Here is a 24,696-nt window from a genome sequence, read left to right as displayed (position 1 = left end):
ACATTTAACTTTTAAATCGATCAATAATTTCGAAATGTCAAAGATCAAACAACTTTGAAGTGTCGCTTTGTTTGTGTCTATTTCGAAATTTTTATATAAAAATCCTATTATGAATTAAATATAAGTCCATTTCCACTTCTAAAACCAGCACAATGGATTTTCTAATAACGCTTTTTTATCTCATATTCTCAATTGGCATTATATATCCACCGACCGAATTCGTGTCGGCCGGATTTACGATCGCTCAGCTGTTCGAGAATTATTTGGGTTCTGAAAATGTAAATTTTATCGGTTATCACATGAAGAGGACGACGATCACGGCCCTGATACACTCATCTTTGCCCCTGGGGTATGTCTTCTGCTTGTGGTGCGGTGGGGAAAACGGGTCGTGGATGCTTGCGAGCGCCGCGGCCACTGCGCTGATTCCGCTGCTGATGTGCTACAAGCTGCTGTGCTGGTGGGAGCATGACAAGACGAAGCACCCGATCGTGAAGACGCTGCTGCCTTACGTGATGCCGGGTACCGACTGGCGGGTCACAGCCGCTAATCTTAACGTCGAGTTTAGGAGGTATGTATTTACTTTAAAAATTTATACTTTTATTATATTGTTGGGAGGTATGTACTAAATAAGATAACCGAGTTAAATTGTTTCTATTATAATGTAAATTAATTAGTATATTCCAAAATAAACAGCCAGGCCTGAGCATACCTTATGCATTTGAAAGGCATGTGATGTCATCTGCATTAGATTAGCATAAGACAAAACAAGCAACATTTCAAATACATAGGTTTATGTAGCAGGACAATTTAATATAGCTCCGATGATAATATTGTCTATTTGTAATGTATCACTTGATTCAATATTTTTTTATGTTTTGTATTTAATACTATATTATACCATCTTCACAGTCACATTGATTACAATAAATTCACCTTAAGTAAATAAATTTACATGTTTTATGAGTTTACATGTAGTTTTCAATGCCTATTTCTCCTCAGACTGGTTGTAATTTTTATATAATCTATGTATTTTTTATATTTAATTGATGAAAAAACAAACAAAATGAAATCTTAGGTGACCTCAGTGATTTTTAGACAAAAATAAATTTTGTACCTTAACAAAAGAAAACAGGTTGTTTATAATTGGAATGTACATCTATTTATGGCATTGTGATCATAAATATTATGATTTCTTATTTTTATGTGAATGTTAGACACAAAAATAAAACCTAGTGGGGACTGCGGCGGCCATGAAGTATGCAGTGTTTTTAACATGGAGAGAAAAATATTATATAAAAACCATGTCAAAGTCCAAATACCAGTTATTTAAATGTATTTTTTTGTGATTGCAATAGAATCACTTATCACCATCCACCACCTACCATTAGATAATTATTTTTGTATTAAAATTATTCCTAAATTGCGTACTAATTTGTGAGTGGTGTGTACTCCTATAACTGGTACACACATCAGAATGTGACTTTACTACTTTTATGTTATAAACAAGAAATGTGTGTACTGTTGGAGAACCATATTTAAATAAATAAAAATAAATAAATAAAATAACCCCCACATCACATGAATCCATATTTTTTTAATTTTCAATATAATTAAGTAAAATAAATTCTTGTCCACAGTGTGGACAAAGTGTCTATCCCATTAACAGCGACCAGCAAATTCGTAGCGACTGAGTCGTGGCTCATCAAAGTGTCCCAGTACTCCATGAATGTTGTGATGCAGAGAGACTGCGCTCTTGTTGCTACTGCTGTAAGTATTAAAACGTTATGAACATATTTCTGTGTACGGTCATTATCTATTAAATGTGTCCGTACTAAATCTCTACTCACATCAAACTACAGCTAGTTAAAAATTAAGTTTTATTTTGTCTGTAGTGCTATATTTTAGAGAGGTAAGTAAAAATAGTGGGCAATGAAGAAGCAAGGCATCATTCGCTTAATAATGATTTCAATAGAGATTATGACACAGGTGCATTGACGGTGCACGACCATACCATGAAGGTACGGTCGTGCACCATCAAGGAACCGTTTAAAGTCCTTCCCACAGCAAAACGACGCGCTGACTTTTTTTTTGTAGTTTTTAGAAGCTATTTACTCAGAAAATATATAGAAAATAAAAATAAATATTTTTAATTTTTAAAAATATGTATTTTAAAAAGCTATTATTCGTAAATTTTTGTATATTCGAGCTCGTACCAAATGTGCAGCTACATTGGGCAGAATTGAAGTTGGCAAACTTAAGGCCTATTGCTCGGGGAGGCGCCTTAAATAGTTAACCACTCTGTACCTCAGCTCAATTTTGTTATAGAATACTAAATGAAATTCCAACAGACTGACACCCACAACCTCACACCATCTGGTGAAGATGAAGTGCAGTACATCAACATAGAGGCGATCCCGTCGCGTGACGACGTGGCTCGTTTCACGTTCCGCGTGTCGACGATGGCGCTGCGCGACCTGCAGCCGCGGCTGGCGAGGCCGGTGCGCGTGCCCGAGCACATCGCGCTCATGCCCACGCTCGTCGAGAGGTTCGTCGGTGTGTTCAAGCAGTATGTCGATCAGAACCCCGTGTATTTTATTGATGATGTAAGTATTGATGTCTATAACCAGTTTTCAAAAAGAAGCTCTTACTGCCGAACATTTAAGTTTTCTGTACCTGATGTATTGAATGTTTTATCAGTTTAGAAATCTGATCTTTTTATTACTGTCTGTAAAAATAATACAATACTTGTTAATAGTATTTATCCTTACTTTAATAAACCCACAAATTGTCCCCTACTGGGGCAATAGATGCCACAAATATCTTATTTTAAATTTGGCTCAAACTAATACGTCTTTAATATATTTTGTTCAGGAACCAGAGTTATGCATCGGGTGTATGGTGGCGCCAGCTGACGTGAAGTTGAATAAACGTTGTCTACCTCCGCCGGCGCACGTCGAGATGCCACCGCCCGAGTGCCAGGAATGCAACTGCAGGTAACTTGAAATTTAGAAAATACCAATCATCCTTACAAATTATAATAGTTTTTAGATGTCGGCAAAAATTAAGTATTTAAAAATTGTCACACCGCTAAGAATATTTTTTTAATAAATTTCATTGAATTTATTTATTAATTGTCAGAACGACAAAGCGCATTTCGGAGTATATTATAAATTAAAATAGCTGTCAAACGGTATAGATTGAAGCTCCGTGTTGTAGTAATAGCATGTGCGTGTCGTGCGCAGGGTGCTGTGGTGCGCGGCGTGCATGGCGCGCTGGTGGGCGGCGCGCGCGGCGGGCCCGCCGGCGCAGTGGCTGGCGGGGCGCTGCACCTGCCCCGTGTGCCGCGCGCGCTTCTGTCTGCTCGACGTGCGCCCCGCCCGGCCGCCGCCCCGCTCTACCGGTAGCCGGTAACCAAAAACACATTCAATACGGAAGCATATATTATCACTATTCATCTAAACCTCAACACATTATAAAATCCACATCACATTCAATTTAGAATTATATTTTATTTTGAATTACAGTGGACAAAATCAGTACCAATAATACCTACCTAAACATTTCTTGAACTGGTTAAACATAAGAATTTAAAGTTTAAACAATATCCTCTGTAATAACTTACTTTATTGTAATGTAACTTTGCCAGTTTATGAAAGGTGCGCTTTCATACCCAATATTCTATGATCCGTTAATTTTACCTTACATAACTTATGAACTGTATAGTTTAATTTTAGCCAAACAAACAAGGAATACTATAATATAATTAATAAGTCAACCAAAAGTCCGCATATAATCATAGTGCTAAATTTGTTACGTCCGCCCTTTATTAATATATTTGTTGCCTTCTGTGGCACTAATGGTTTATAGTTACATTATAATGTACTTACCAATAAACGTCTTTAAATGTTTATCGATTCAGTGTTTTGGCTCTTCCGCTATGAAATTATATTACGTAAGAAAAAATACTAAACTGTAGCTAAGTAAAACACTAAATGTTTCTAACATTTATTGCTAAGCAGTAGATGTTTTAAAATCTTGGTGTTTTAGAAAACATTATACAATCTGATTTACTGTTTAAAATATCGAATAGGAAAAACTGGATAAAGATTTTGAATCTCTGTAAATTATGTTGTTTTTGAAATTGGTATTTTTAAAACTAATACAATGTATATTTTGACATAAATGTTGCATACTATTTGATTGTTTATCGCTTGTTAGTTGAATTAGTTGCAATGACAATTATTAATTTAATATTTTTCTGGCTTATTTCTCCCTAAATAGAGATAACGAACTAGAATCTAGATTTACATGGTATAGTAATAAACTGTGTTTGTTACCCTGAAACATCTTTTTTGGATGTTAAGTCTCATGTAGTCCAATATATTTTATAATATAATAATACATTTTATTATTTAATAATCATATTTTAATCTTCTTCAAACCAAAATGCATATCCTGTTTAAAAATAGATCATATGAAATTCTAATAAAATTGTGAAATGAAAAAATTCTGACACATAATTTTTTAAAGATTTGGTAAAAAAAATAGTTTGGTTTAATATTGGTATTTGGTAGTTATTTAAAATGAAAATTTTATAATTAAAATTATATGGGGTTTTCTTTTTTAACAGTAGATTCTATAATGAATCCGGCTCGAAGGATCGTCTACGTAGTTAAGAACAGGAACTCTTGCCTTAGGCTTTTATATTTTTTTATTAGACGAATTTATTGTGTAATACATAATTTGTGTTGGTTCGTTAAAAATGAATTAGTTTGTTAATCTACTTAGACCTGAATTTGTCAGGTTTCTAATATTATATAATTCAAATTTCAATCTTAAATTTTATATAATGTTTTAGTTAGTAATTAAAGTAAGTAATGAAATGCATAATTTTAAATTTTACTGTGTATGTGTAATACTATAATGTATTTGTAATTACACGGAAACGGGTGATATGATGTGACAATGAACATGGAATGGGATTTGTGTGGGATGTGATAATGCATTTACAAGCTGTTTTGTGTACGCAGCCTGATCGCAAGCGGACTGGTGACGTGTGCAGCGGTTGTACTGAAATGTATCTTTGCCCGAAGAGTTTAGAAAACAGTGTTTACAATGTTCATGTAACATAATGTTTATCTTCCTGCAGCAGTCTTCAAGAGTCCGCTTGCAGTCTGGGACTTTAGCTTCATGGGTGAATTTCACGCGAATATTAATTATTTTAAGGTCATTTATACCTTAAGATGCGAATTTTGCGCCATTGTACGATGCGTAAATGATTATATTTCAACGATACTACCGAAGCAACGAATACGAAAGTCGTTTTATATATTGTATATACTGCTTTCACTTAGTAATCTAACAGGAAATATAATATTTATGTATATCTTTGTTTGTTTTAAATATGAGCAAAGTTACGAGCAATGACAAAGTTTAGTTACATTTTCAGATTGTCGTGTGAAATGCGCACATGGAGTTGGTCCATTATGTAGTTATATATTTTTATATGACTTATTATTGTTCAAGAAACTGATTACGTAAAGAAATATTGATTTTAAAATTACGTCCTACCCTTTCGCCTATGTTTCTAAGTTAATAAGAGGTACAGCTAAAGAAGAATATATTATAATAATATCAGCCCTGTATTATACACTGTCCCACTGCTAGGCACGGGCCTCCTTTACTACTGAGAGGGATTAGGCCTTAGTCCACCACGCTGGCCTAGCGCGGATTGGTAGACTTCACTCACCCTTAAAATTCTTATAGAGAACTTCTCAGGTTTCGTCACGATATTTGCCTTCACCGCTAAAGAAAGCGATAATTCACAAAGAGTACACAAATAACTTTAGAAAAGTTAGAGATGCGTGCCTTTGGGTTTTGAACCTGCAGTCACTCAGCCGACTGTTCCACAACCAACTAAGCTATCGCCGCAAAGAGGCGTATACATCAAAATAATAGGAAAAGCATAGGCGGCTCTCGCCCTGTTACGATTCATGTTGGCTATTTTTGTGGCAGCTTAAATAAGACTAAGTGATTATGGGCGGTAAAAGAACTCGAATACGTAATCATTTTCTTTAACATGCGGATTATTTATATGTATATTTTTATACTTATTTTAGATTGTAAAGGTGTAATATATAGATGGTTGCGCACTCTTGTAGAAGCGAAAAGGTACCTACTCTACTACTACTCCATGTATAGAATTAAATGTAATAACCAAAAATCATAATAAATATATGAATAAATTGTGTATGTTTTATTAAAGGTATTTAACTGGACTTAACTATGCGCTAAACGGTAATAAACCCCTACTTTTGTCTCGGCTTTGCATTCTTCGTATAAAAGGGAATAAAATTAACGGGAGTGAAACCGCGATAAAATCTGAAAACTAGTTTTATTTCGATGTTTAACATTCGCGTATTTAAAAAAAATCATTTCACCTATAATTTTCAAGAGAGCAATATGTTCCTAAACATTTATATGTAGCAATTAGCGAGTAGCAAGTGATAGTTAATTACTGGTCGCTATGATAAACGATTTCATGCAATTATACAGATACTCATCGGAGAATGTTAACTCGTTAATGGGCGGGTTAATTGCGCGGGAAAAATAGTTTATAATTGTCTTCATTAAGCGCCTGATCAGCCTGTCTGAGCAAGAAATGATAATTACCTACCAATGAATGCTTGTCACTGTAAGCTAGTCAGTGAAGTTATTTTTTAGTTACTGGAGGCGGTTTTCAGTCTCAAATAATGGCAAAACGTTCCACCGTGAGCGAAGCTACAAAAAAGTTTCTGAAGACGACAACTCTTCATGGATTCAAGTATCTGAGCTCTGAATACTTTATAGATCGGTGAGTATTTAATACAGTGGAAATACTAATTCTAGATAAGTTACAGAAGAAAGAAATACTCAACAAAATATAGAATAAGTATTCCTATTTTAATATATTTTTAGAAAGGTTTAGGTTCAGCACAGTCCAGGATTAGCACCCGTTTAACACTTACCTATCACAATATCTGTGTATATAGCGTCATCTGGTTACTGTGCTGCTGCGCAAGCGCATGTTGCGCGGGCGTTCTATGCGGCGTGTTTTGGGCGCGGTTCCTCAAGGTGCCGGCGCTACTCGCGCTGTACGACGTACAGAAGAACGACCCGGCATCCTACCGCCTGCCCGTGATAGCTGTCTGCCCCGCCATCGAAGCTGTAACCGAGCTGTTTATTGGCAAGCTGTTAGTTTTCTTTCTCAAAATATAAACTGAACACTGCTTTTAATCCAACCGAATAAATTGCGTCCAATTGAAGGACGCATAGTTAACTGTGTAATGTAATAGTATGGCGGCTGAAATGTGCCAGTCGCGTCGTACGGCGCACGTGTGGTGCTGTAGTTTGTTTTTATTTGAGTGGATGAGCAAAGCTGATGAGATTGACACATCAACGGTAGAATCATGTTGAGCCAATTGAAGTTCGGTATAAAATAGGGCGAAAAAAAGAATCGCAATAGCCTAGTTGTGAGTTGACTGCTGAGACGTAGGTCTTCAGGTTTAAAACCCAAGAGAATGCAACTATGACTCATAAAAACGCATGTGTGTATTCTTCGTAAATAATTATCGTTTGCTTTTAGTGGTGATAGAATTTCGAGAGTCTATGAGGTCAGCTAATGCGCACTAGGCCGGTGTAATTGATTAAGGCCTAAAACTCTCTTAGTAGAGTAAGCCCATGCTTAACATTGGGACAGTATATAACAAAGTGCTGATGTTATATATAGAATAGGCCCATCATCTTATAAGATACCGGTGAATACCAAACTAAATTAAATATTTTTACAGTACCTCCAACGAAACTCTAAAGAAACAACTTCCAAAGTTGCTAGCACACGCTCTTAACGGCAAACCGTCTAAAAAAGACCATCTGTACGTACTGGACCAACTATTAGCTAACAACAACGTTACTTTAAACCGAATGATGTTCGATCACATGCCGCCCTGCAGAGAGGTCATGCAAAAGTGCCGCTGGCAGACCCTGAACGTACCCTGCGAGGATCTATTCCAAAAAGAGATCACTAACAGCAAGATTTGCTGCGTGATGAGGTCTAATGAGAAGTGAGTTTTATTCTCTACAGTTAAACATATTTAATATGCGGACAGACCTGGTTTAAGGAAAGAACTAAATAAAATATGTAGTTGTCCAATGCGCTGAATTTAGAGAACTATCCACAATCATACGCACTATACGCGACCTTTTATTATGTGTTTTTTAGACTGATCAACAGCAATAAGAAAGCTAAACAGTTAGCCAGTCAAGAAGTGGGTCAAAAGATGGAATTTGCGCTACAATGTTCCAACGGCTCTACACTGTATGGATGTGAAGTGAGTTAGAGTAAAGCACATGATTAACTTTTTTCATTTAGTACAACTGAATAACAAGACAAGAAACTGCTCCCTTATGCAAAAATGTCATAACCGCCCATACTTAAACAGAAGCAACCTCAGCCGAACTTTTAATTACGAAGCACCGAGTTACACTATAAATTTATTTCTTTTTTAGCCTTAACGATTATAGACATCTTGGCTATGGCCCGAGACTGACTCTCGACCATCCTAATTTTTCCATTACTTATCATAAACTATATTTTTAGTTCTTTACAAAGTACGGTAGCGAAGTATCAATAGATCCTGAATGGCTGACCCCTGGTAACAACTACATAGCTCAGCTTAGGTTTGTATCGGTTCCGGAGAGCACTGTCACCGAGAAACTCGTGGAGGAGTCCTGTAATTCCGTGGCGGGATATTCCTTAAGTGACTGCCTGGTAAGAACTACCATGATTATAAATTTTAGACCACATATTTTATACCTAGCTATAATAATTGAATCTATTATAATTTGGTAGGAACTGAATAACATGGATATAGGTGGGTTCGTATTTATTTAATTGATTTCGCCACAAAAAATATACATAGCCATACAAAGACAGATCTTATATTAGGAATCATCGATTTCTGCAGAACTTACAGGAATAAGTACCTACGGAAAAATAATCGGGACGTATCCCAAATTAGTTTATTTCTGTGGAACTAAATAACTAAGATAAAAACCCTATTTAGGCATTAGATGTTTTACAAAAAAAAATTACTAATATTTAATCCTTGGTTCCAGCACCGATGCGCGGAAAACTTCTGTGGTTGTGCGGACCCGTTGCGCGACTTTAGGGATAATTCCACCAACCTGCCACCGTGTCCTATCGCTCGATTATCCTGTCTCCAAACTAATGGGCTGCACAGTAAGCATTTTAATACAAGGCTTAGCGGGTGATGGACTGGTTGCGAACGAAAGGCCGCGAGTTCGATACCGTACCGAATATTCTAAATTAAGTCTAAGAAACCTGACACAACAGTTGTGAGATCAGAATTGGTAAAATCTTTAGGTCTGCATGATCGCATACATGTGCTAGTTAGTTATTTTCAGAAGTATCACTTTTTTTTGCATAATATACATAGGCATCAAACCAGCAGTTGTAGGTATCCATATCGCGTGATGGTAAGTGATTATCGCCTATGAACACCCATAATAAAGTCGTATAACTATGATGACTTTTGGAAGAATAGGAATTTGAAAGAGATAAGAAATCCATTGGGGCGTAAGGAGAGACTAAACAATGTTTGTAAAGAACAGATATAGCTGCGTAATCCTTTGCACTCGCTCTCCTTGGCTAGTGCAGTAGATAATCCCAGTTAACTCTCAGTAGAGAAGAGAGTAGAGTAAACTAAATATATATCTGATTTAAGACAACGGCTCGTGTAACTGCCTGCCGTCGTGTAAGAAGATAACTACCTACATGACGCTAGAATCCGGCCCCATGAAATTTATAGAACACGCCATTGATCCTATATAGTAAGTAGTAACAATCAAATAGAAATAAAATAACAATTATTGTTACATAACATCTCTCTTTCTCAGGGGTGAGGTCAAAGATGTAGTCACAACAGTTATTGTTACATCACTAGAAGCACGACACATCCCTACAGAGCGTCTGTCATACAGGAACGCTAGCAATGGCCGTCATCGCGATCTTTATTATTACATATTCATTTAGTTTATTGTTTTCTGATTTCCATCTTTTAGCAATATATAACATACATAATAAATACATACACAACAGTTATGTTAAGTCTCATGTAATAGAAAGCGACAAGTAGTAGAGGAGGCCCGTGCTCAGCAGTGGGCAAGTATATAATACAGGCCTGATATTATTATTATTATCTTTATTTTAAAGGTATTTTTTTTTACATTTTTACATATACATTTAAAAAAAAAAAAAAAAACATCCATATAAAAATATAAAAAATGTATGACCCACCGATGGCGAAGCGCAAGACCCAGGCCACCGGCGGTTAGGGATTCAAAGTGAGTGAAGAAATATTATTATTATTAATAGAAAGCGAACCTTTTGCAACCTGTAAGGCTGGTTTCAGGCTCGTTTGTTCTAACTCCATTATTTTTATTCTCCCAATTCTATAAATTTCCTTACTGGAGAGAGTGGAAGTTGTTGGGAGTCTACTAGTTTCCTGCGTACCTACTCTTAAAGAAAAAATAGTACACCCAAAATTATATATATTATTCATTCACTACAAATGGTTTTTTATTGCAGCAGGGGCCTAAATGTGACTTCCTCGGTGGTGATGTCATTCCGGGTGAACATTCATATGTCCAAAGAATTTATACTGAATCCAACTGAGACGTGGCTCACGTTACTTTGTAAGTAACTCTCTAGTATCTGTGGAATATTAATCCGTACTGCTACTGCTAGTAAAAGATAAAACCACTTATCATGCTTTTATCCCCGAAGGGGTAGGAAGAGGTACAATTACGGCATCCATTTTTAGTCATATGTGTTCCCGGCCCACGATGTGATAAGAGTTCGAGACTATCCCCTTTCGGGATCAAATTAAGATCTCCGTGCTTGGTCCTCACCAAAAACCAAATATCACTTTATTTAACTCGAGATTCGAACCGGGAACCTCAGAGCGGTACCGTACCGCGCACGCAATACACTGCCGAGACAATTGAATAAATAAATTTTAATTATAATTAATATTTAGATTCATCATTTCATATTTCAGCGTCGCTGGGTGGAGTCTTCAACATGTTCCTAGGAGTGGGTTTGTTCAGTGCATTGGAGTTGTTAACGCTTATATTCGTGAAGATACCAATGGCAATACGTAAATATCCTGAAAAGCCACCGCCACAAATTAAAACACGTTAATATATAATTTTCGTTTTAAATAAATACAGTCACTATTCTGCTAATGCACCCATTATTTAATGTAGGTAGGTACCTAGATAATTTAGTGTGTTAATAAACCACTATATGTATTTTAATTGTATTAAATACTGTCCAACACCAAAATGGTTTTATTCCTTTACATAATATTATAGGTAATATTTTATTATTAGGTGCGTAAACAGTAATCATTATTTATTTCTGTATACCTTAACTTTGTCTGAGCTAACGTAAACCTTTCTTGTGCGTGATTGTTGTAAAAAAATTATAAAACACTATACTTGGGATCAAAGTCTTGGGTTCGAATCCGAGAGCGAGTGTAAGACAGAAAGCCAGTCGTAAAAACAATATTTTTAAAAGGGCCATTGCGCCAACCCTATTAGCGTTCAACCAAGCTCGTGAAAGAAGGAAGAAGCATATTGGATTTTTACTGTTAATGACGCCGTTCTTACTAATTTCCTTAGAGCGCCAACATTTACCAACAAGGATGTTATATTATTATAGTTTAACACTTTACCACGTACCTACTTACTGATCCGCCTTATTTAAAATATATTTTTTTGTTTTAAATGTTACCGTTCAACAATATTTTTATTTTATGTTATTAATATTGTTCAGTCTGGTAACGATTCTGGGACATTATCAGAGCTAACATTGACATTGACAGTTGACATTTGACAGTGACAACTTAGTATTTACTTCACAGTCCACAGGTTTTAAGTTTTTACACGTGTTTATAAATTGTATATTTATAAATAAACATTGAATAATAAATATCGTATAGGAATAGTTTAAAATTGTAAAAATGTCATCGTGGAAGAAAGCGGCGAAGGCAAATCAAAAAACTCACCGGGAAAGGCATCAACCCGAGACCCGAAAACATCTTGGACTTCTAGAGAAGAAGAAAGACTACAAGAAGCGTGCAGATGATTACCATAAGAAAGGAAAGACATTAAAGTTACTGCGAAAACGCACATTAGATAAAAATCCTGATGAATTCTACTTTCATATGATAAATTCCAGGGTGAAAGATGGAGTAAGTTTTATTATTATAACATAAAAGTTCAAACGATCTATAATTGCTATGATCAAACCAATAATACTTTATTGTTAATAGCCTCTATTTAAATAACGAATCTGATTGTACATTTAAATAATTACTGTTAGATATTTTTATAAATATAACCTACAACTTAAGCATGAATTGATAAAGTTACTACATTAAAACATACTTCATGACATAAAAATACTAAATTAGATGTTTTCTTTATCATTCAGAGATATAATTTTTATTTATTCTCTATGCACTGTTTTTAATTAAAAAAAATATTCCAGGTGCATCATGAATTGGAGAAAGAAGATGAGCATTCATCAGAGCAGGTGAAGCTGATGCAGACACAAGACATCAAGTACATCAACATGAAACGCACTATAGAGAGCAGAACAATCAACAGATTACAAGTAATACTATTTACTGTAACATAATTTGAGCATGGTGCTTTAAATATGTCACAATGTTATTTTGTGGCATCTATTATAAAGTTGTAGAAAAACATAACCCTAATCCATTAACATACATCATGCAACATTGTTGTCCCACAACAGATCTGTAAGGACAACCTATTTACTATCTGTTGGTTTTAAAGAGCAAAATACTAAATGATTAGCTGGAAATTGTTTGATAATATTTATTTATACACCACAATGACAAAGGTACGTCCGCACGGCATAGGACCGAACCAGAGAGTGTTGCCAGTAAAAACAAAAATATTTGGTTATGATAAATGTAACACTATCTACTTACCTCTACAGGCTCAACTTCACATGACTGATGTGGCAGACTCTACTCCTAACACACACACCTTCTTTGTGGATGAGTGGGAGGAGAAGGAATTGGATGTAGCCAAGAGACTGGACACACACCCAGCACTACTTGGAAGAAAGTCCAACCGACCAAAACTGTCTGACCTGGACAAGATCACACTGCCAGATGTTGATGAAGAGGTTTGTATTTGTTATTACTAGACCATTGGTATGAGTATAATTTCTTGATAGAATAGATAAATAAAAATAGAGATTGTGATGTCGAACCTTTATCATATGTCTTTTGTCCAGAGATTTTATTGTTCTTTGGGATTTGGGATTAAAGTAATATCTATCTATGCTTTTAATAAAACATTGTACAAAAAGAAAGCACAATCTTGGTTGGTAACACTGAGATATGACAAAATAAAAGAACTCTTGACCATTTTAAAATAATATCCTTATATTTTCCTATTGTAATAAAGAATGTTCAATATTCTATTCATGCAGTCAAAACTAAGTTTAACATGACTCAATAGGATATTTTTTTTTACATGTACTAAAAATAATGTAATTAAATTGTAAATAGCCTTTGTTACTTAATTTGCCAAGAGGACAGTCTCATATCAATGTATATATGAATGATATTCTTGTATAATTTTTGCAGACTGTTGAAAAAATGAAAAAGAAGAAAGAAAAAATTTACAAAGAAATAGCAAAGAGGATACAGAGGGAGAAAGAGTTAACTGTGGTGCATCAGAAGATGGAACTGAAGCGCCACCTACAGGACGTAAAGGTGATGAAGCCTAAGAAAATAGCGCGCGGCTCCAAGGACGCGGCGCCCGTGTACCAATTCCAATACAATAGGAAAAAATAATAAATGTTGATTTAATAAGAAATGTTTTGTTCATTTATAAAACCCAGTAGTAAATATCATTAATTGTGTCTATCTATTGTTATTGCTCCAATGTAGACCACTACTTCATTTTTGGTAAGAGCAGACTTCTAGCCTGGGCTGCAGGCGCGATTTAAAGTTGCTTTCCTGACCAGACTCAAACAACCTGATAAACAAGGGGCAGTTACTAAGATATAACATTACTCTCTTATTTAAATATGCTTACCGGTAGTTGGTTACACTTTCATAGTTCAATGTAATTTTGACATACTGACAGTTTTAAATAATGCAGTAATATTTAAAAATGTCAGCACAACCTTTCATGGCTAAGACAGTTCGTCTCGCTTTGACAATTATAATTAGTACAATAAAATAAATGAAATTGATCATAAGGTTCATTACCGTGTCGCAAACGGCGCGACGCGACGTATACATGAGTTACCTCTGCGGTTTCCGCGTCAAAACATTACGCCACGGAAAAAAGGTGTTAAATAAAGTATTCGAAAAAATATCCTTTGGTGTGTGTAGAAAATTATATAGAAAAATGAAATACAGGGTAAGTTGTGGGATACTTATTTTTGTACACATTGTTACAATACTTACCTAAGTATATTTTATAAACCACTTTAACTATGCGCAAAATACCTTATGTTTGCTTACAAATTATTAGTTGTTCCAAGTTTTATTTATAAAATTCATTCATTTTTATCAAGCTTTATAATGTAAGTAAGCAGTTCATTATAATAATAATAATAATATCAGCCCTGTATTATATACTGTCCCACTGCTGAGCACGGGCCTCCTCTACTACTGAGAGGGATTAGGCCTTAGTCCACCACGCTGGCCTAGTGCGGATTGGTAGACTTCACACACCCTCGAAATTCCTATAGAGGACTTCTCAGGTATGCAGGTTTCCTCACGATGTTTCCCTTCACCGTTAAAGCAAGCGATAATTTACAAAGAATACACACATAATTTTTTAGAATAATCAGAGGTGTGTGCCCTTGGGATTTGAACCTGCGGACATTCGTCTCGGCAGACCGTTCCACAACCAACTAGGCTATCGCCGCAGCAGTTCATTAATAAGTAAGTTTGTAGACAGGTGCTTATGTAATTTAATAAAAGAGATAATATTGCTTAAATTAAGTAATCGATGTATGGTGTAGCAAAGATAGAGGAAAGTTTTTAATAGAGTTAACAGGGACAGAATCTCTCATAGGTAAATCAGGAGTTGGGCTCAGATATTCGAAAGTGAAGATCTAAGCTATAAGTACCTATTAATATGGCCAAAAAATATCAATTTATTTCTAAATTTGGCATAAAATAAAATAAAATAAAAAATAAAATAAAATTACAGTGACTTACCTACTTGACAAAGTATTTGTTTAAACAGCTGTCAAAATAATAAACATTTCCTTGAGAAGACTACGAAAAGACACCGACGGCACGGCCAAATGAATTACTTTGCATATTTATTTCACATCTGGTATCTGCAAGGTCTTGAAGCTGACACCCTACCAAATGCCTGAATTTAACAAAAAAGATCCCACCACTATACTTGATATTAAGCGGAATGCGCTTCACATATAATCTCGCTTGGCGAGGAATGATTAGGTACTCCTTGCTAGTCGTCACAATTATGCCAGCCTGTTTGAACAGGATATACACAGACTGATCCCCTGAAGGCGTCACACACGGCCCACTTTAGCGTATTTTAACACTTTGGACAGTGGTTGCTATTCCGTCAGATACAAAATATATCCTACCACCAGCAAGAGATATTTGACTGCCTTAGTGACGTAGTTGTAATGCCTTCGCGGTAGGACCAGTAGGACTATCGCGTTAGCGTCCTGGTTTCGGATCTTGGGTTAGGCAGAAAATAAATTTGACTGAGTTTTAAATATAAAAAATTACTCAGTCGCAGCTAGAAGTTAGGAAGTTGGCGGTGTAATACCTACCCTTGTGCCTTGGAATATACGTAAAGCCATTGGTCCTACGAATTATCTCTCTTTGGTCAAGTCGGATTGACGTCTCACCGGACTATGCGAGTGAAGAAACGGAGAGTGTACCTTTGTATTGCACATACTTGTGCAATATAATACCTTATGCGTATCTAGCTGATCTCTTGAAACTAGGTGCCGTAGTCAAAATTCAGCTAGGAGGGGTTGGTTCATTCAGTCGTGTTAGAGGCACATTCAGAGAGGCCACAGTCAGTAATGCTATGATTATGCACCGTACATTGGCGTACTGTTACGGGGTACTTTGGCAACAAGTTCCTAGTTAACCAGCTGTCTATCCCATGGATCTCAAATATACGACAGTAGGTACTACAAATAACATTTTAGGGATACTGCACCCCAACCCTCAATGTGCGCTCGAGACAAATGAAATCTGGTTGGTGCGGGACAGCAATAATTTGTTATAGTAGAACTGTAATTTCTGATCGGTGATTTTATTGCAGGTGAAAGACCCACGGAAGATTGGCAACCACAGCTTAGAATACAAACTGTGAGCTACTTAATTGATCTTTTATTAGAACCAAATATAGGTAGCTAGTGGCAGATGTTATGAGATACATCAATGATCAAAGACAAATAATCTAGATAATAAATTTGCTTGTTTTGCGGTCACAGATAAAAAAAACGATCGCTCTTGAACTCGATAAAGGAATTCTCCTATACCTACCTGTAACGAAAAAATTCTAGCTTCAGTACTATCCTCGTCACTCACTCAAATAATCATAATACTATCTTATTTTCATAATGTAGCAGCAATAATTCTAATTGGTTTCAGAGAGCGCACAGTTCAAATTCAGTTCGTCCTAATTGGTGTGCTAGGGTTGTTGCTGCTAGCTTTCGCTGTATATACGTCTGTATTGTTTATAACCGACTACTATCGTCCAAAGATATGTCTCAGCGAAGAATGTGTTGGCTCAGGTAAGTCTACTAAATATATTGACAATCTTCTTGACAAAGTATAAAGAGACAAGATATTGGACAATTTGAAATTCTATTTTGAGTTATATTTGCGATATCTATTGAGGCGATCAGTAAATAAATTAACGTCTTTACAGCTTCAAGAATCCTTCAATCAATGAATAGAGATGCAGACCCGTGTCAGGACTTTTATGAGTTCGCGTGCGGCGGCTGGATCAAGCAGAACCCTGTCCCGGAGTGGTCCGTATCCTGGTACCAGTTAGATAAGGCGAGGGCGCAACTCGCCAAAGTTCTGAGGGAACTTCTGGAAGAAGAAAATGATGATGGATTGCCTGAAGCTGTTTTAAAAGCGAAGACATTCTACCGAACCTGTGTAGACACTAGTAAGATTTCATAAAGAAGGGTTAAGTTGTGTTAGTGTATATTGTATTTATTATACATTTGAATTGAGAATTTTATTTGATTATTTCAATAATTGTATTCCTCAGATAAACTAGAAGAAGTGGGTATCAAACCGTTGCAGGAGGTTCTGCAGAAACTGGGTCTTTCTCCCAGTCCACCCGTAACGGCGAACGCGAATTTCACGTGGGAGGTGACGGCTGGGCGCGGCCGACGCATGCTGGGACTCAACGTGCTGCTCAACGTAAAAGTGGAGGAGGGTGTCCGGAACAACAGTAGATACCGCATCCTGGTACGTGTTTATTGCTTGCCTCAATGGTATTAGTAAAATATGTTAACTGGTGTAAATATCTTCCACTTTAAGTCCTTGTCATTAATTGTGCATCCTTCAACCAGATCGACCAAGTGTCTCCAGGGTTCAATAAGGCGTTCCTTCTGAAACCCACGTGGTTCGCACGAGAGCTGGCGCTTTACCACAAGCACGTTAAAGCAATGATTGCTTTAATAGACCAGAAGATTGATGCTCATAACTTTGCTGATGATGTTTTGGAGTTCAGCAAGAAGCTTGCTAGTGTAAGAAGAAGAATATAATTATAAGCGTGAAATGTCGTAGATAATTCGGTGGAAATCTATGGGTGATTTAAATAATAGTAAATCTTTAATTTACCATACCTAGATAATGACCTCAGAGCGACAGCGACGCAGTGGCGACCACTTAACCTATGACATGACTATTGAGGAACTTCAGGGGTCGAGGAATAGACCAGCGCAGTGGAAGGAGGTAGTATTAAATCGTAATAATATTAGTACTATTGTTGTTTGCAATTTTTCTTACCTAAACTCTCTCAAGGTTTACGAGATGCGTACTTAATATCGACTGCCCCTGTGGCTATAGGTGATCAACATGTTAATATCTACCATGGTAGATAGGACTAGATTCTAAAGCTCCTACTAACTTCTTTTCTGCAGCACGACTGGGAACAATATTTGAACCTGGTGTTCGCCAACACCAGTGTGACGCTTGACCCGCAGCATGACCGAGTTATTGTCAAGGACATGCCGTACTTGAAGAGGTTGTCTGTTTTGCTCAATGAAACAAAGCCTATTCGTATTGGTGAGATAGTTTGAATTAACAATACGCGCTAGTGCAAATTCTTCATCATTTATTTTTACGAATTCTAAAAGGTAGAATAACAATAGATACGTTTGATTCGTCTACATTTGCCAAATTAACACTTACAGACATACACTCTGAAGAGATTAGCAAATCAATCTGTTAAGATCTTTTTTGAGCAAAAATCATTATTCCAGAACGCTTTCTGTGGTGGAACATGTTCTCAGCAATAGCTCCGTTGACCCTCGATGCGTTCAGGCAACTTAATTTCGAATTATCTAAGGCAATGTATGAAACACCGCAACGTACACCGCGCTGGAAGATTTGTACCACTGAAACTAACTACAACTTAGGGGACGCGTTGAGTTACCTGTACGTGAAAAGATACTTCGATGACAACTCGAGATTGAAGGTCTGATTTTGTAACACGAGTTATAGTTTTAACAAAACATTTAGTATTTGAATAATCTTGGTCACTTGTGTTTTCTTTTTTAATTACTGATGGAGGTAAAACTTCACCCTTTTTAGATTTAATTAATTTGTATTATTAACGCTCGCCAGAACATCCTTTAAAATGGAACACAAAAATGCAGGCATTTTGCAATTTGTCAGCAAAAATAGTCAAAGCGATAGATTCTGCAATACTATCCACCAATAAAAAAAAATGTATATAAATTTTACAGGCTTTAGAGATGATAGGAGATGTGCGCGAGGCGTTCGCAGAGACGATACAAAAGGTAGACTGGATGGACGCCAGCACAAAGTTCCAGACTCTCAAAAAGCTAAAGGAAATCCGCAACCTAGTGGGCTTCCCAAAGTGGCTACTGACGGATGAACAGCTCAATAAGCATTACCAAGATGTGAGTGGGTTTAAAGCAACAATATTGCCAATCAGGGGTGGTATAGAACCAGGATCGGAATGCCCATTAACCTGAAGACAGATGACAACATCGTCGCCTTTCTTGTGATATTTGATGGAGCTATGAACACTTTCCAGGGTATAGCGGATGATAAATCAGTTGTAAAAAGAGGCTTATTGGATAGTTATTTGTACAATCCACAAATGTGGATACCGGATATCGATTTAAGAACTGAAAGGATTAATTATTTAACTTCTTTCTAACAACGACGACAGTCAAAACGCCATGCCTTTAACTTTTATTTCGTGTAAAAAGTAAATTTGAGATTACACAATTAAATTCCTGAAAAAAAAAGAAGTTATACCTTTGGATGATTTCTAACTTTCCTTTGCAGATAGAAGTGGTCGAGGGGAACTTGTTTGAGACGTATATGAATCTTATGTGGATTACTGTCAAGAAATCTCTGGAGTTATTGGGAGAAATACCGGATAGGAATGCGTAAGTTCTTTTAAATAGCATCATTGCATACCTAAATGGGCACGGCTGCTCTTTCTTTTACACGGGCAAGGTAATATGACTTTACTACACCTGATGGTAAGCAAAGTGGAGTCAAGATAGAAGGTAGATTAACGAGAGATGATTATCCCTTGCTAAACGACACAGTTATGCCAGCCTGTTTGAAACCGGAATTGATTGTTTGTCATTTGGAAGTGACGTCAACTGCTTGGAGTCGGGTAGAGTCGGCTGCCATATATATGTATGCTGTACAGTTAACTGACGGCAGATGGGGCAAAAAGTTCTCGAGTAGAGACCACTTATTAGCAAGCTCAGCGTTGGACGTTCACAGTATGGTAGACAGACGACTTGATAAAGTTCGCAGAAGCACGTTGGATGCAAGCCGCTTTCAACAGCTCCGTCTGGAAATCTTTAGGGGAGGCCTATGTTCAGCAGTGGAGTTTATGTGGCTGATAATGACGATGTACAATTAACATTGCGTCTGTCTGAGCTCTTTATTATTAGTATTACGAATTTTGAAGTCATTTTTATTTGATTTTAGATGGGTATCATCCGCAACAACTGTGAACGCCTATTACTGGAACACCCGCAATTCCATCTGTAAGTGTGATTTCAAGTCTAACTTATTCCAAGGACTCCTGTCATAGTTTAATTTATGTAAGGGTTTTTCATATAAACAACCAGGCGACCAACATTTTCAATTTTTTGTTAATATCTAAACAATTTGTAATTATTTTCTATGTTAGTTATTTACTGAGTAACATCATGGGGCCAAGATTTTGCTGGTGGTAGGATATATTTTATATCCACTCGGATAGCGACCACCGTACAAAAGGTGTTAAACCCCGCCATAGTGGCCCAAGTATATGTGTCGCATTCCGGGATCAGCCTGTATATATCCGGTTCCAAAAGTCCGCAATAATTGTGACTGTCGAGGGGTACTCATCTCTCGTCAGTCGACATTCTACTGGACCCCACTCCACTTACTATCGAGTGCAGTGGGCTCATTTTGCCGTGCACGTATAAAAAAATGAATATTCCGCCTAAGCTGCGAAACATTGCGTTTTGATACAACAATATCAGAATGAATGCTTTTATTTATATTAGATAATATTTATCCCCACTGTACAATTAAAATTGTAATAAGAGAATCACGTAAATTTTTTTTTCAGCCTTTCCCGCTGCTATACTTCAACCGCCTTTCTATGGCAATGGAATAGAGTATGTATAAATTCCAACAGGTTGGCTTAATTGCGAGTATACCAAGAAGCGAGAAATAATCATTTCTTGTCAGTCAATTCTCTGTATAAAAGCCACTGCTCTTATCCTATGTAACCTCTAATAAACTTGAATGTCACGTTGCTTTGGTAAAAACATACATATTTTACATTGTATATAAAAATATTGGGTCTAGAGTTACTTTTAATACTTTTGTGACTTTAGTGGTTGGGAGTTACTAGACGCTTAGTAACCTCACGATTCCTATTTTCTCGAAATATGCGATCATAAACGACAATGCGCTTTGATTACTTGTATTACAAATAAGCAGTTCATTCTTTGATTTGTACGATAAGTTAAGATACGCTAGACGGATGGCATGCGGTTGCAAAGTGGAGTAGATAGTTAACGTGTTTTGTGAAATCTGGTCTTGCAGCTCCATTTTTGAGATTTTCTTATCTTCACAATACTACAACACACAGGGAAATACTTTACTTATTCCATATTTACGTAAGCGTAGGTTCAAACTACAAAGTAATAGCGATGCCGATAAGGCGTTGCTCGCTGCGAATGTAGTAACAATTCCGGAACCATAATTTACTCAACATGAAAAGTTGTAATAATAAAAATATACAAACTGTCTATGTACAAACATTTGTGTAATTAAGGATATAATATATTGCCTATCTATTATTATCTTTTTGAAATATACAATTTTTTTTACAGAGCGGTCAACTACGGCGCAATAGGTGCGATGATGGGACACGAAATTACACATGGTTTTGACAACCAAGGTCAATATTTCTATTTTTTTTGCTAGAACATACTAGGTATGTATAGTAGGGCAGCCCCGGTTAAGAAGGGAAGTTGAGAATGGTCTTCCAAAACAACATGACGCTTCCAGTAAGCCTAAATATTCACAGTCCTTTTCTAAAAATTCGGCAATACATTCTAAATTCTCTAGCTTTGTGATATTATATACCGTAGTTAAATTGTTAGTTGTTGAGCAGGTCGGAAATATGATGAGGAGGGCAACCTAAAGCAGTGGTGGTCTGAGGCGACACTGAAACACTACCAAAAGAAGGTGCAGTGCTTTATCGACCAATACAGCAAGTACCACATGCCGGAGTTGCCAAACCATAAGGTAAGGGTGTTGTAACAGCGGAACCGGGGCAGTAGGCAACTTCCTGACTCTGAACTGCGACTGATTAAATTTTGAAGCATCTAGTCACAATTATTTTTGGATCGACCCGGTATTCTAACTCAGGGCGTTAGTACGGTAATCGTACTTGTACCGCGTACGTATTTCAATTACCCCACCGAGACAGTTGTTCACATTATGTTAACACAAACAAGCAACGAAGATAAAATTGGACAGTATGGGTAAAGGCATGATTTACCATATGAAAGCATTCATCACATATAAATTTCATAAAATAGTTACGTCAGGAGAAGGAATATTGAGATGAGCTACGAGCAAGATTTTAAATCGGTTAGGTTGCCGAACTAATTTATATACTTAATTAGATTTTAAAGTTCGCGTACTTAAGGTGATAATCAAACGAAAAGCGTTTGCTAAACTATAAATATGCGTACTTACCCAAACGTCTGTCACCTGCTTTAGGATATGCCATTTCTATGAATTATTGACGAATTTACGAAGACATCTCGGCTACGGCCCTGGTGTCGGCGTGTGTACCGCGCAGTGCAGAGAGTGAGGTGTGTGTGCGCGTGCGCAGGTGCACGGGTTCAACACGCAGGGCGAGAACATCGCGGACAACGGCGGCCTGCGCGCCGCCCTGCGCGCCTACCGCCGCTACGGAGCGCGCGCGCCCGCCCGCGCCCGCGACGTGCTGCCCGCGCTGCCCGACTACACACCCGAACAACTCTTCTTCCTGGGATTCGCACAGGTGCGGATATACGGTGTAGCAAAGTAATAATAATATCAGCCCTGTATTATATACTTGCCCACTGCTGAGCACGGGCCTCCTCTACTACTGAGAGGGATTAGGCCTTATTCCACCACGCTGGCCTAGTGCGGATTGGTAGACTTCACACACCTTCGAAATTCCTATAGAGAACTTCTCAGATGTGCAGGTTTCCTCACAATTTTTTCCTTCACCGTTAAAGCGAACGATAAATTCACAAAGAATACACACATGATTTTTTAGAAAAGTCAGAGGTGTTTGCCCTTGGGATTTGAACCTGCGGACATTCGTCTCGGCAGACCGTTCCACACCCAACTAGGCTATCGCCGCTTAAAGCAAGTAGCAAAGTACAGTGTTATAATGCATGAGCTTCTTTTTTTAATTTAGGGCAGTGTTCCAATAAAATGATCTCGAATTAACTAGTCTGACAAACTGATCTAATATGTCAATATTATCTTAACCATAATATTAAAATTCATTTGAAAATTACAAAACTTCACTTTGGTTTTATGTGAAGTTAAAACCAAATGATAAACTAATTTCATGAAGTTACCGCACAAAAATCAAAGACCCGACTTAGTTTTCATTCTTCTTATAAAAATCGAATAAACTCTAGTTTTCCCTATTATATTTTCTTCGTTTCCGAAATTGGTTTCCATACACCTGTAACTGTCATTCTCTATACTTTGTAGTAATAAAATATTTACGTTATTTTCTCTACAGATATGGTGCGGTAACTCAACAGTGCAAGCATTGGAGACTAAAATCACGAGAAGTGTGCACAGTCCGAACAAGATCCGCGTGATCGGCACTCTGAGCAACTCAGACGAGTTCGCGCATGCGTGGAAGTGTCTCAAGGGTTCTCCCATGAACCCCGAACACAAATGCGTGCTGTGGTGACGTGACCAACGTAGTTTAGGTGTTGCTGTCAGTTGCTTTCATTATGTCGCTTTATTGGCTCTAGAAAGTATTTTGTCAGCAATTGCAACTTTGTATTCTAATCTATCCTTTTTATTTTTAGTTCACACGCCTTTAGTATTCAAAACTAGATCTTTTTGGCATTTTACAAAATACTTAAATGCAAAGGTATTGTTTTTGTAAATGGTGAAAAAGGTGAATGTCATTAATTTGATCTAATTGTATACTTACCTTCGTTTTAAGTGTTTTAATAAAGAATCAATATAATAAATATGTGTAGGTTTTTTTTTTCTGTTGATTTAAAACGTTTTATTTCTTTGCTGCATCCTAATTAAAAACTTCGTATCGTCATTTTTTTTATACGTACAATAGTAGGTAATACGTACAGTAGTAATTATGAACTACTGAAAAGTTAAAAAAACACTAATACAGATCAATATTTTTTGCGCGAGGCCCTAAATTAGGCTACCGGTAATAAAATTTATTCCAATTCCTACTCGTACTCTTTTTTATTACTTAATAAACTCGCAAAACTCGCAATATGCTTTGTACCGCAAAGTAAAATACGCAATATGCTTTGTACCGCACTCATAAGCTTATATAGAGGGGGAGCCAGGTGGTCCATGCTCGTCCCAAAATGGCGTGGTGCCTACCCAAAGGATTTTGTCGCAGCCTACTTCCACTATATAATATTAAAACGAAATAAATTTTCTAATTTGTACGTCCAGTCATTTTATTTTTTAGTAAGAAACTACGATACCTCTACCTCCCCTCCCGCACCCTCCCTACAAAGTTGTTGTAAGTAATTGGTGTGTGTTCTGAGTTATA

At 36.8% G+C, this 24,696-nt stretch overlaps 4 protein-coding genes across 4 annotated transcripts; all 4 read left to right on the top strand.

The window, feature by feature from the left end:
• Nucleotides 1-37: 37 nt before the first annotated feature.
• Nucleotides 38-6,246, top strand: LOC115441991 (E3 ubiquitin-protein ligase TM129). The gene is made up of 5 exons (XM_030166928.2): nucleotides 38-568; nucleotides 1,638-1,767; nucleotides 2,349-2,603; nucleotides 2,872-2,993; nucleotides 3,243-6,246. The coding sequence occupies exons 1-5, from the start codon at nucleotides 153-155 to the stop codon at nucleotides 3,409-3,411; spliced, it is 1,092 nt and encodes a 363-aa protein (XP_030022788.1). The 5' UTR covers nucleotides 38-152; the 3' UTR covers nucleotides 3,412-6,246.
• A 506-nt stretch (nucleotides 6,247-6,752) lies between these two features.
• On the top strand, nucleotides 6,753-11,391 carry LOC115442021 (sodium channel protein Nach). The gene is made up of 9 exons (XM_037441520.1): nucleotides 6,753-6,770; nucleotides 6,958-7,232; nucleotides 7,830-8,102; nucleotides 8,261-8,369; nucleotides 8,639-8,809; nucleotides 9,157-9,280; nucleotides 9,786-9,891; nucleotides 10,649-10,755; nucleotides 11,121-11,391. Exons 1-9 carry the CDS (start codon nucleotides 6,753-6,755, stop codon nucleotides 11,261-11,263), a joined length of 1,326 nt encoding a protein of 441 aa, XP_037297417.1. The 3' UTR covers nucleotides 11,264-11,391.
• Nucleotides 11,392-11,954: 563 nt separating this feature from the next.
• On the top strand, nucleotides 11,955-13,983 carry LOC115441992 (probable U3 small nucleolar RNA-associated protein 11). Its single transcript, XM_030166929.1, has 4 exons — nucleotides 11,955-12,317; nucleotides 12,617-12,742; nucleotides 13,094-13,285; nucleotides 13,752-13,983. The coding sequence occupies exons 1-4, from the start codon at nucleotides 12,087-12,089 to the stop codon at nucleotides 13,959-13,961; spliced, it is 759 nt and encodes a 252-aa protein (XP_030022789.1). The 5' UTR covers nucleotides 11,955-12,086; the 3' UTR covers nucleotides 13,962-13,983.
• A 154-nt stretch (nucleotides 13,984-14,137) lies between these two features.
• On the top strand, nucleotides 14,138-24,326 carry LOC115441989 (neprilysin-4). Its single transcript, XM_030166927.2, has 17 exons — nucleotides 14,138-14,535; nucleotides 16,441-16,487; nucleotides 16,773-16,915; nucleotides 17,053-17,298; nucleotides 17,404-17,606; nucleotides 17,711-17,887; nucleotides 17,991-18,095; nucleotides 18,284-18,428; nucleotides 18,626-18,840; nucleotides 19,112-19,288; nucleotides 19,683-19,786; nucleotides 20,346-20,404; nucleotides 20,977-21,025; nucleotides 21,749-21,816; nucleotides 22,033-22,166; nucleotides 22,762-22,932; nucleotides 23,674-24,326. Exons 1-17 carry the CDS (start codon nucleotides 14,356-14,358, stop codon nucleotides 23,848-23,850), a joined length of 2,400 nt encoding a protein of 799 aa, XP_030022787.1. The 5' UTR covers nucleotides 14,138-14,355; the 3' UTR covers nucleotides 23,851-24,326.
• The last annotated feature ends 370 nt before the right edge of the window (nucleotides 24,327-24,696 follow it).

This window comes from Manduca sexta, chromosome 22, assembly GCF_014839805.1.
Source record: "Manduca sexta isolate Smith_Timp_Sample1 chromosome 22, JHU_Msex_v1.0, whole genome shotgun sequence".
Taxonomy (NCBI): Eukaryota; Metazoa; Arthropoda; class Insecta; order Lepidoptera; family Sphingidae; genus Manduca; species Manduca sexta.
This window is presented reverse-complemented; position numbering and strand designations above follow the sequence as displayed.